General features: G+C 36.5%; 1 protein-coding gene across 2 annotated transcripts in view; it reads right to left on the minus strand.

Moving 5' to 3' along the window:
- Positions 1-2,657: 2,657 nt before the first annotated feature.
- dsb (scavenger receptor class B member debris buster) overlaps positions 2,658-12,333 on the minus strand; it is a 168,005-nt gene continuing 158,329 nt past the window's right edge. For both annotated transcript variants that reach the window (XM_075305872.1, XM_075305873.1), the window contains 4 exons: positions 7,113-7,316; positions 6,787-7,042; positions 6,279-6,532; positions 2,658-6,022 (listed from right to left, as the gene is read on the minus strand). In XM_075305872.1, coding sequence (XP_075161987.1) covers positions 5,522-6,022; positions 6,279-6,532; positions 6,787-7,042; positions 7,113-7,316 — 1,215 coding nt within the window. In that variant the 3' untranslated portion in view covers positions 2,658-5,521. The remainder of the gene's footprint in view (positions 6,023-6,278; positions 6,533-6,786; positions 7,043-7,112; positions 7,317-12,333) is intronic.

Below are 12,333 nucleotides of genomic sequence, written 5' to 3' on the forward strand. Positions count from 1 at the left end.
GTTTCCGGACTCTGCCCCAGGGATATCAACAATAATTGATTGGTATGCAAAATTCAAGCGTGGTGAAATGAGCACGTAGGACGGTGAACGCAGTGGACACCCGAAAGAGGTGGTAACCGACGAAAACATCAAAAAAATCCACAAAATGATTTTGAATGACCGTAAAATGAAGTTGATCGAGATAGCAGAGCCCTTAAAGATATCAAAGGAACGTGTTGGTCATATCATTCATCAATATTTGGATATGCGGAAGCTCTGCGCAAAATGGGTGCCGCGCCAGCTCACATTTGACCAAAAACAACATCGTGTTGATGATTCTGAGCGGTGTTTGCAGCTGTTAACTCGTAATACACCCGAGTTTTTTCGTCGATATGTGACAATGGATGAAACATGGCTCCATCACTACACTCCTGAGTCCAATCGACAGTCGGCTGAGTGGACAGCGACCGGTGAACCGTCTCCGAAGCGTGGAAAGACTCATAAGTCTGCTGGCAAAGTAATGGCTTCTTTTTTTGGGATGTGCATGGAATAATTTTTATCGATTATCTTGAGAAGGGAAAAACCATCAACAGTGACTATTATATGGCGTTATTAGAGCGTTTGAAGGTCGAAATCGCGGCAAATGAAGAAGAAAAAATGTTGTTCCACCAAGACAACGCACCGTGCCACAAGTCATTGAGAACGATGGCAAAAATTCATGAATTGGGCTTCGAATTGCTTCCCCACCCATCGTATTCTCCAAATCTGGCCCCCAGCGACTTTTTCTTGTTCTCAGACCTCAAAAGAATGCTCGCAGGGAAAAAATTTGGCTGCAATGAAGAGGTGATCGCCGAAACTGAGGCCTATTTTGAGGCAAAACCGAAGGAGTACTACCAAAATGGTATCAAAAAATTGGAAGGTCGTTAAAATCGTTGTATCGCTCTTGAAGGGAACTATGTTGAATAATAAAAACGAATTTTGACAAAAAAAAATGTGTTTTTTTTTGTTAGACCGGGTACTTATCAGCCAACCTGTTACTTCAACAGCTATATGAGTTTGAAAAATTGATTCTTGAATTGTGACCAAATGGCCTTACAAAAATAAACTCTATTTGGCCTATAATATCTTTTGAAGTGAAAAAAGAAAAAATACAAAAACGAATTCCGGAAAAATATCGGCTATAGTTTTTGCATGAATGTCCATTTACTAGAGACATGTAGTAGAATAATGGTTTCAAAATTTCGAATTTTTCGTTTATTGTTAAAGAAGATCATAAAAATACATTTTAGTGTTCACCAATAGGGAAATTATTTATAGCTTAGATTAAAGTCTCTACATTAAAATAAGATCGAGAAATAACTCAAAACTAACTGGGGGAATAGAGTTTGGTGTCGTTTTCGAATGTCCTCCTGAGTGGACATCAGTAGTCAAAGGGTTAAAGTGGCTAGATTTCGCTTAAAACTCGGTGTGTTTACATAAAAGAAAATTCTATAGATCTGAGTTTAACTATCGCCGTTCGGACGTCCACTGTCATAGAGCTAAACATGGAATCGGGCAGCACTTCCCAGCAAAAAAAAAATTGGAAGTTCTTCTAAAGGCACAATTTTAAAAGCACTTCTTTATTTTAACTGCAGAGTTCAAAGTTCAATTTAGTCAGTTTTTTGTAAATCGCTTTTTTCATATTTTTAATAGGATTTTTTGTTTGTTTCAAATGTGTTAAAAACAGATTAAGAATTAATAAAATTGTACAAATTATTAAAATTTTGCCGAAAACAATGCTAAATATTTTCTAGAAAAATTGAGATTTTTTGAAAATATTTGATGTTAAACATTCAAGACACGCGTTATAATGTATTAAAAAATCAAAAAAATAAAAATGATTTATTTTTCCAAATATCAAAAGATTTCTTAATACTCATCCAAAACACTGAATTTGGATCACAACTTAAGAAGTGGTGCAAATTCTGTGCAAAGGCTATTGAAATGGTGAAGATCCGTCCTATGACAAGCCCATGTTAAATTCATCGCTTCTGCGCCAATTTTGCACAACTTCCGGATCCAAAAAGAACATTTTCACTACTTTTTTGGCAACGCTTTTTTTTTGCTGAGTTGTTGATAAGAGAGAAATTCGCCACTGTGGTATCACAATAACCTTAGTGACCTTGAAATAACGGGCTGTCAATATACACAACCTAACCTAACCTATTCATCGACCGTGGGGTCAAATTAAACGTCGAATATTAATGGGAAAATGTCCTAAAGACAGTATTTAAGGCCTTACTATTCGGCCGTAGACCAGGGACATTCCAACAGTACTCAGCACATGCACGGATGAAAAAGACCGTTTCTCATATGTTTGGCTATAAACATTATATGTTTGGAACACAAATTTTTAAACACAATATTTTTGAGTGCAAGCATATAATGTTCATAAACTAGCATAACATGTTTGGGACATATATGTTAATATGTTAGAACATATTATGTTTGGGACATAAAATGTTTGTAAATATAATATGCTTGGATGCAAACATATATTAATTTAGAAATAGCCTATAAACATGTATGTGTTTAGTAGCTTGGAGCGCTATTTAACAGGGAGCGATATTGAAATAAGTTGGTGGTTGTTGCTTGTTATTACAAAATTAACATTTTATTTTTCCTTGGGCAATTGATCAGCTACTTCTTTGATCCTTACAAACTGTGTGGTCCGCTGTTCGAATCCCCGTCCGGCAAAAGGTAAAATTAAAATAAAAAAAAAATCATAAAATTGAATAATTTCTTCTACAATGTTTGTATTACAGAAAAAAGTGCTAAGAACTAAAAAATCTCGTGGAAGTAAGAAAGATGTGGGGGAATATAAAATTGGGCAGAAACAAAATTTTGAGCATTCAGGTCGAAAACCTATGTTGTTAGCACCTATATTACCTGTTTATTTTCATAATTCATTATGATTGTAAATATATAAATAAATAAATAAATAAAATTTTGAGCACAATATTGTTTGGGAGAATTTTTTTAAGCATATAATATTTTGGGTGCAAAATGCTTCCAAACATATTATATGGTCACATAATAACATATTGTTTTTTGGAAGACAACATTATTGAATTTGGATGCACAAATACAAAATGTTTGGAACTTAGACTACCCAAACATATATTGTTTAGACCAATATGCTTTCAAACGTATTATATATTGATTGAGATCAAACATATAAATGTTTGGACAATACCCAAAAATGTATATGCTTGAAGCAAAATATGTTTGGGAGTATATGTTACAGAAGCGATTTTTTGTGAAGGTGTAGATCTTTTCGAAAAGTTTAGTAGAATTTTCAATTTTTTATTGAGTTTAAATGGAAAACAACAAAAAAAGAACGATGTAAAACATAAAAAAACATCGTTTTGAAAAATATATATTTCATAAAAAAATTACCGCTGGTGAGATTTGAGATTTTAGGTTTTATTCATACTAATAAAGAACATCTCGAGAAGTAGTTGGAATGTTATGCCTTGATGTCATATTACGATCATATCACATACATTTGAATTGAAGTTTCGACGCCTCATGGTCAATGGCGTTTGTGGCTGAGTGTGCTAACCATAGCCAGGTTCAACCCCTGGTCAGACAGAAAAAGTTTTTCAATTTGTAAAAAATTGATTATTACAATAGGGCTGTTTTCTTTTTGAACTGGTTGCAACATTTGTAGGGGATTCGTTGCACTGGTGTTCTATCCAGAACATCTATCAGTGTAAGTCGCACCAGAGTCACCATGATATGCGAATTTTGTAGTTGTCAAAATATGAAATGGCAACTAAAGTAATGCTGGGAAAAGAATACATCTCAAGTGAATATCACATACAGAAAAGAAGAAGAAACGAAAGAAAAAGTAAATAAACAAATACCATGATATGCGAATTTTGTAGTTGTCAAAATATGAAATGGCAACTAAAGTAATGCTGGGAAAAGAATACATCTCAAGTGAATATCACATACAGAAAAGAAGAAGAAACGAAAGAAAAAGTAAATAAACAAATACAAAATATTTTTTTGGATTTTGTGATATTATTGTGCCGCTACAAAAATTTATGTATTCTTCCCAAGCTCTCAAAATTGATAAAAATAGATGCTGTTAATTATGCTATTGTTGTAAATGTCGCAACATTAGTGCTAGTGGACGCAAGAGTATGAAAAGAAAATAACATTCCCCTGTATCGAATCACGAGGAAATATCTGGAGGCCGAACTTTAGCTGTAACATCTCTAACAACTTCCACTAAAAGAACCTTCATGGAAATGACAACGTTTTCATTTGGACGATTCGTCAAAGATAATCGACCTGGCCTTGTCTCTACTATGCTCTGTTTTTGGAATAATTCAATAAAATGACCGGCAATAATTATAATTAACTTATTGAAAAGCAAAATATCGATGGTTTTAAAGTTGGGGTATCATAAAAATGAGAAATAATCACTCTTGAGTTTTAATTAATCTCTTATTAGTTTAAATCTAAATTTTCAACAATCTTTTTTTATTTGTAAACAATAAATTTTATTTTGACAGCTGGGGGACCAAGTTTTGACAATCAAAATCGAAATTTGAATTGAAAACATTTTTGCGTTTTCTTTTAGCACTGGTCAACAGGGCAGAAAGAAAACAGCCCTAATATAAAAGTTATAAAATAAAAAAAAATGTTGATAAAATTAAAATGTGAAAATAGTGCGAAAAATGCGAAAAAGTTTTTAAATGCCTTTATTCAAATGAACTTCCAAGGCATAACTTCTAAAGCAATACAAAGGATCCCAAAAAGGAAGGACCTCAATCCTATGACAAGGCCATGGATAACAAGTTGGGGATCCAAACTACTTTTTTGAAAGCTCTTTTTTGTTGGGATTTTATAGAGCTATAGACTTACACAAAGCTCATGACTTGCTGTATTTACAGCACCAGCTTTTTCATAAACCCATGATATCAAGCCGAATAAAAATCCCCAAATTATAAATCTATTATAAACAATTAATTAAAAGTAATTTACATACACCCAAAGAAAAAATACTTTCCGCAGGAATGAAATTTTAGACAAAGGAATTTCCCTTTCGTTATAAAGTATTTTCGTAAAGAGCAAATAAACCCGAATTTGTGAAAAGTGTTGCAATGAATTTATCTAATAATTTTTATTAACTTCAATAGAAAATTTTTTAGCGTCAAAATAAAACATAGTTTGTCTAAAATGTCATTTCTCAGAAAAGAAAACTTTTCTTTCAGTGTAGATATACCCTGGAGACTGGACACAGAAAATTTCGTTTAGATTTAACGCAAATGTTACACCTCATTAAAATTCTCATTACTGACAGCAGTTATAAAACTATTTCAATTAAATATAAAAAAATCACAATTTTCATATTTTGTTTTGACTTTCACCTAGTAAATAATCTATATTACCACCAGGGTCGACAATACATCTATTGTAGCCAAGATCTAATTTCCTCAAAATGAAACCATAATTTTCCAAATTAATATATTCCCTGGCCTCTAGAATACTATGAGCTTACATCATGGCCATTGATTATGGGAATTATATCCTCTGTTTCTGTTACTGTTGTGGTTGATTCCATTCGAACCTCTGTTGTGCTGGGATTCTTTAGCAAAATATAAGAATCACGATGCATAAATCTATGCTGATGATGGGCTATGAATGTGCTACTTCTTCTCAGTGAACGTCTACCCATTTCTAGAATTTCCAATGCAGGATCATGGGCAAAGACATAGGTCTGATAGGCACGTAGGAAAATATAGATAATAGCAAATGCCCCACCGGCAATCATAAGATACGAGCCAATGGGTATGACTGTCGGTGCGAAAACGGTGGCCAAATAAATCCATCGTCGAATAGCTGGTGTTAAATCGGATATACCTTCTTCCAGCCACATGACAGGAAATATAAAATTGCGAAAGTCTTTAACGGGAAAAATATGTTTGGCTTGAGTCACACGCAAATTGAGTTGAATCCGCACTTTACCCTCCAAGGGTACTCCAAGTTTCTGTAATATGAATACAACAAATAAATGTATATGTGAAAATGTACACAGTAAGAAAAATCTTCGTTATAGTAACGAAATGTGTCGCTAAAATTGAGCCAATGAAATAAATTCGTTAATATAACGAAAATGGTTATTATTGTAATAAATTTGTTTCGTAAATGTTCATAGTCCTAATGAAAATGGTTCGCTATATCAATGAATCTTTTCGTTGGCTCAATTTAAATGAATTTTTCTTTGTCTGTATGTTCACACATACCGGTTGTATTTTGAAATAGGTCTGGTGTTTATCAGCATTGGGTGTTAATCCTTCGACTGTTTCCAAAAGTTCGGGATCAGCTTGAAAGAAATGTGGATTGGATAGATATACAGGAGCACCATATTGACAAGGGCTGATATTTTGCAAACCCTTAATCGCTTTATAGTCTTTGGTATCATAGCATTTATTTTCTGGGTTGTTTGTAGCATCACCGTAAGAGTTTTCCGTTAGCTTAAATAGATCTGCATCGATGCCTATTGAAGAGAAGTGATAAAAGAGACTTTATTTGTGTCTCAAAATGTTCAAATAAAAATTGTGTCAGTTGTACTTGTAATGTTATAGTAATATAGTATTTTTTCTGTGTAATTTAATTTCATTTCATTTCTTTCCATGACACTTCGTTTCATATCACTTCATTTCATGAATTTAATTATTTATTTAATTTTAATTTTAGTTTTAATTAAATTAATTTAATTCGATTAAGTTAATATCGCTTGAAAATACTCACCATCTTTTTCAACACCTTTCTCATATTTTAGCGGTATCACCCGACACAAGTCCTTGTCATAAACATAAACCATATCCGACTTTGTTATTGACCGCGGTGGGAAAAAGGAACCCTCCGAACCGGTTATACCTGTACATGGTTGTTCATCCCATTGAGGGAAATGATCCATACCATTTAGACGATCAAGATAACCGAAATCGTGCATACCCTGATAACCAGTTTTAATAGATGAAACTTCGGATAATGTACCATTGCGCTGTATAAGAAAAAAAATATTAGTTATATATGAAAATACAAAAATAAGCCATATTTAAGTTTTATCTTACCGCAATAAGCAAACCCATTCGTTCGCCTGGTCTCAAATGTTTCGGATAGAATTTATGGGCTAACGTTACTAGCGGATCATCGTACCCGAATACCAATTGTTCGGCTGTTACATTTATGAAGGGTTTAAATTGTGCAGCCGTCAATATGACGGATATTGTTTTGGACAGTACATAGCCCAATTTAGGACTCAAGCTGGTGAGAGTCTGAAAGGTAGAAAAATTATATTCAATTTCTTAGTGATTTACATGTAGAGGAATAGGTTATGGGTATCTTTTAAAGAGGAATTCAATTAAACCAGATGCAATTTTAGCTATGATTAACCAGCAAAAACTGGGAAACCACTAAGAGTATTTGTACCCCCATCCAGAAAACACTGGGTAAATCGTTGGTGGTGAAAAATTGCTTACCAAGCGCATTTGTGTCATATACTTCACAATTGAGAATAATGACTTACCACTAAACATAGAATTGGGCTGCACTCATTGATGATGGAAAAGTTTACCATTTGTGGTATCACAATGGGCTGAATAGTCTAATGTCGATTTCGATTGGGAAAAAAGGTGCAACATTCTCGAAATTGATTGCCACGTATGAAGGACACTGTCATAAATTTTGGTTCCTGTACCCGTCAAAATGTTGTGAATTAATAATAACTTTGGAATGACACTATCATATGGGCGAAAACACAATGAGGGAAAAAGTAGTGTAACACCAAGGCAACATTTTTTTTGCGAAACGAAAACGCCCTAAGTGAACAAAAAACAAGTATATACAGCAGTAAGTTCGGCCGGGCCGAATCTTAAATACCCACCACCATGAACCAAATATTAGGGTTTCCTTTGAAATTTCAGGAGGGCTTGAGGACTTGAGGACACTTCCCGAAGATAAATTTAAAGATTTCATCCATGAGGACTATATCAGATTCTGGATTTATAAGAACCATTTTTGTTTGAGTTTTAGAGGAATCATTAACATCTCTTGTAAGTGTGCAAGAAAATTATAAAATAACGTCTTGATTTGAAATCTTAAATCTGTAGAAGTAAAATCTGGAAATTTTACATTGAGTTTCAAGCAATTTTCATCATCAGTGCGCCTTCTACACCCTCAAGAAGTGAAGTCGGTCTATATGGAGGCATTACCAAATGGACCTATAAAAACCTAATCCGATACACGTTTTTGTGAGCCTAAAATACCAGAATATTTACAATTTCAGGCAAATCAGATAAAAACTACGGTTTCTAGAAACCCAAAGAGTTAAATCGGGAGATCGTTCTTATGGGGGCTATACTAAAATATTGACCGATACTCACCGTTTTCGGCACACCTCTTTATGACCCGAAAATACCTCTAGATTTCCAATTTCAGGCAAATAGGATAAAAACTTCGGATTCTAGAAGCCCAAGAAGTAAAATCGGGAAATCGGTCTATATGGGGGCTATACCAAAATATGGACCGATCCTCACCATTTTCGGCACACTTCTTTATGGTCCTAAAATACCTCTAGATTTCCAATTTCAGACAAATTGGATAAAAAATAAGGTTTCTAGAAGCCCAAGACCCCAAATCGGGAGGTCGTTTTATATGGGGAACATACCAAAACATGGACCGATACTCACAATTTTTGGCACACGTATTTGTGGTCCTACAATACCTCTAGATTTCCAATTTCCGGTAAATTGAATAAAAACTGCGATTTCTATAAGCCAAAGAAGTAAAATCGGGAGATCGGTTTATATGGGGCCTATACCAAAATATGGACCGATACTCACAATTTTTGGCACACGTATTTGTGGTCCTACAATACCTCTAGATTTCCAATTTCAGGTAAATTGAATAAAAACTGCGGTTTCTATAAGCCCAAGAAGTAAAATCGGGAGATCGGTTTATATGGGGGCTATACCAAAATATGGACCGATACTCACAATTTTTGGCACACGTATTTGTGGTCCTACAATACCTCTAGATTTTCAATTTCAGGTAAATTGAATAAAAACTGCGGTTTCTATAAGCCCAAGAAGTAAAATCGGGAGATCGGTCTATATGGGGGCTATGCCAAAACGTGGACCGATACTCACCATTTTTGGCACACCTCTTTACGGTCACAAAATACCTCCAGATTTCAAATTTCAGGCAAATTGGATAAAAACTACGGTTTCTATAAGCCCAAGACCCCAAATCGGGAGGTCGGTTTATATGGGGACTATATCAAAACCTGGACCGATACAGCCCATCTTCGAACTTGACCTGCCTGCAGACAAAAGACGAGTTTGTGCAAAATTTCAGCACGATTGCTTCATTATTGAAGACTGTAGCGTGATTACAACAGACAGACAGACAGACAGACAGACAGACAGACAGACAGACAGACAGACAGACGGACAGACGGACATCGTTATATCGTCTTAGAATTTCTCCCTGATCAAGAATATATATACTTTATATAGTCGGAAATCGATATTTCGATGCGTTACAAACGGAATGACAAACTTATTATACCCCCGTCACCATTCTATGGTGGTGGGTATAAAAAAAAGGGCTACCACTATACCCAGCCCAACGTAACCTAACTAGAAGAGTTGATATCACATCAGGCGCTGAGATCAAGTTCTCGGTGCCCGATCTGTGGAATATGAGCTACAACACTTGTGTTGCTAGGGACTCAAGAAAATAGGAGAATAAATACCTGCCTTTAGGTGTCTCACCTGTGTATGCTCGTATACTCCATATTTTGTTGCCGAAACACCCAAGGTTAGGTTAGGTGGCAGGCCGATGTATCAGGATCACTTAGACTATTCAGTCCATTGTGATACCACATTGGTGAACTTCTCTCTTATCACTGAGTGCTGCCCGATTCCATGTTAAGCTCAAGGGACCTCCCTTTTATAGCCGAGTCCGAACGGCGTTCCACATTGCAGTGAAACCACTTAGAGAAGCTTTGAAACACTCAGAAATGTCAACAGCATTACTGAGGTGGGATAATACACCGCTGAAAAACTTTTAGGTGTTCGGTTGAAGCAGGAATCGAACCTACGACCTTGTGTATGCAACCATTGGACCACGGTGGCTCCCAACAATCTCCGCTTTCACTGACCACCCATAATAGCCATCACATGACTACAAGAATTAAATCTTCCTTGTCAGCACATTCTGAAAAATAGCCAAGCGGGCAAGGTGCGAATGTCCCCTCCACTGATTGGAACCAGTTGAGTGGTCGCAACATCCACCAGTGGAACTGTAATGGATTGTCAAGAACTAATCTCTTAGTAGGAATGGTCTCTCTAGATTATTCTGCTACTCTGTTCTAAGACAGGATAGAGAAGGGAATGCCGAAGGGGAATAGTTTTCGTTGTCCATGATTATGTGAGATACAGACCCATGTCATTCACCACGACCCTCATCGTAAGTACAGGGATAACTGTTACGGTGGGGGAGGAGGAATATGTATACTAAACGTATACTGAGGCAATACCTCAGTGTGAGCAGACCATCATGTTAGGCGGCCTGAATGCTCATCATGACAGTTGGTACTCAGAAATTGAATTTGACGCCATAGGAGAATTGATTGTGGATCAGGTAGATGGGTCGGATTCCCGACATCCGTCCGTATTTCCACATGGAAGCACCAATGATGACAGATAAGAGAGATGGGATCCCGAAAGTGTTTCTAGCTGATCCCAGTATCCCAAGTATCGCTATGGATATTATAAGCGAGAAAAGTGGCGCAAGCATTTGGGGGAATCCGATCTTGGATGCAAATGGTTATGGTCTACGATCTGGAACCTCTCGAACCCCAAACGAAAATATAACATTTCCATTTCGTTTGGGGGCAAACTTCTAGGGACCAAGGCTATGTAGCGAATTCTTTCTGCAGACAATTCGTCGAGCACCCCCAAACAGTAGATTGTGCAAACACTCAGACAGGACAAGCGATAAAGGCCACCAAGGGCAACTGGCATGGCTACGAGGATGTTGAAGCACATAAGAGAAAATGGCGCTAGGTTCCTGGCCCATACCTTCAATGCTTGCCTCAACACTCTCGAAATACCAGACATTTGGAAATAGTGAAGGTTGCTCTAGTTTTGAAACCAGGAAAAAAGGCACTTCTTGTGGACTCGTATCGACCAATTACCTTTTTTCCCGTCTCTTTGAAATGCATGCGGAAATGGTAGCTAAAAACGTTGCGAGCACTTGGGGGAAATATAAAGAGACGATACAAAAGACCTATGAGTCTATTGGCCGTCAGAGTGATGAAGAAATAAGGACGACACACACGGCAGTAGTTCAGTAGACTATAGATTCCTACCAGCGCAGCGTTGTGCTAGGTGAAAGACCATAACCTATCAGTGATGCCGAAATACGACTGCCTAGAGAGACCATGTCGTTGCTATCCCAGCTAAGGTACTTAAACAGTTACCTCTCCCTTCTGAATACAGAAATTCAAGACGAAGGAGACGAGATAGACACATGGTGTCTTAGGCAATAATGCTCAGGGTGGGTCCCTGAGTCGATATAACCATGTCCGTCCGTCTGTCTGTGAACACATTTTTGTGATCAAAGTCTAGGTCGCAATTTAAGTCCAATCGCCTTCAAATTTGGCACATGTTCCTAATTTGGGTCAGAATAGAACCCTATTGATTTTGGAAGTAATCGGTTCAGATTTAGATATAGCTCCCATATATATCTTTCGCCCGATATGCACTAATATGGACCCAGCAGCCAGAGTTTTATACCGATTTGCTTGAAATTGTGTACAAACATAACACTTAGTTGTATAGTCAAGTGTGCAAAATTTGATTGAAATCGGTTCAGATTTAGATATAGCTCCCATGTATATCACTCGCCCGATATGGACTTATATGGACCAGAAGCCAGATTTTTGGCCGAATTTGGTTGAAATTTGGCACTAGGAGTACAATTAGTAGTATAGTTAAGTGTGCAAAATTTGATTGAAATCGGTTCAGATTTAGATATAGCTCCCATATATATCTTTCGCCCGATATGGACTAATATGGTCCTAAGAGCCAGAGTTTTGGCCCAATTTGGTTGAAATTTTGCACAAGGAGTAGATTTGGCATTGTTACTATGCGTGCCAAATTTGGTTGAAATCGATTCAGATTTAGATATAGCTCCCATATATATCTTTCGCCCGATATGCACTTATATGGACCCCGAAGCCAGAGTTTTATCCCGATTAGCTTGAAATTTTGCACAAGGAGTACA

Source organism: Haematobia irritans, chromosome 4 (genome assembly GCF_050003625.1).
Source record: "Haematobia irritans isolate KBUSLIRL chromosome 4, ASM5000362v1, whole genome shotgun sequence".
NCBI lineage: Eukaryota > Metazoa > Arthropoda > Insecta > Diptera > Muscidae > Haematobia > Haematobia irritans.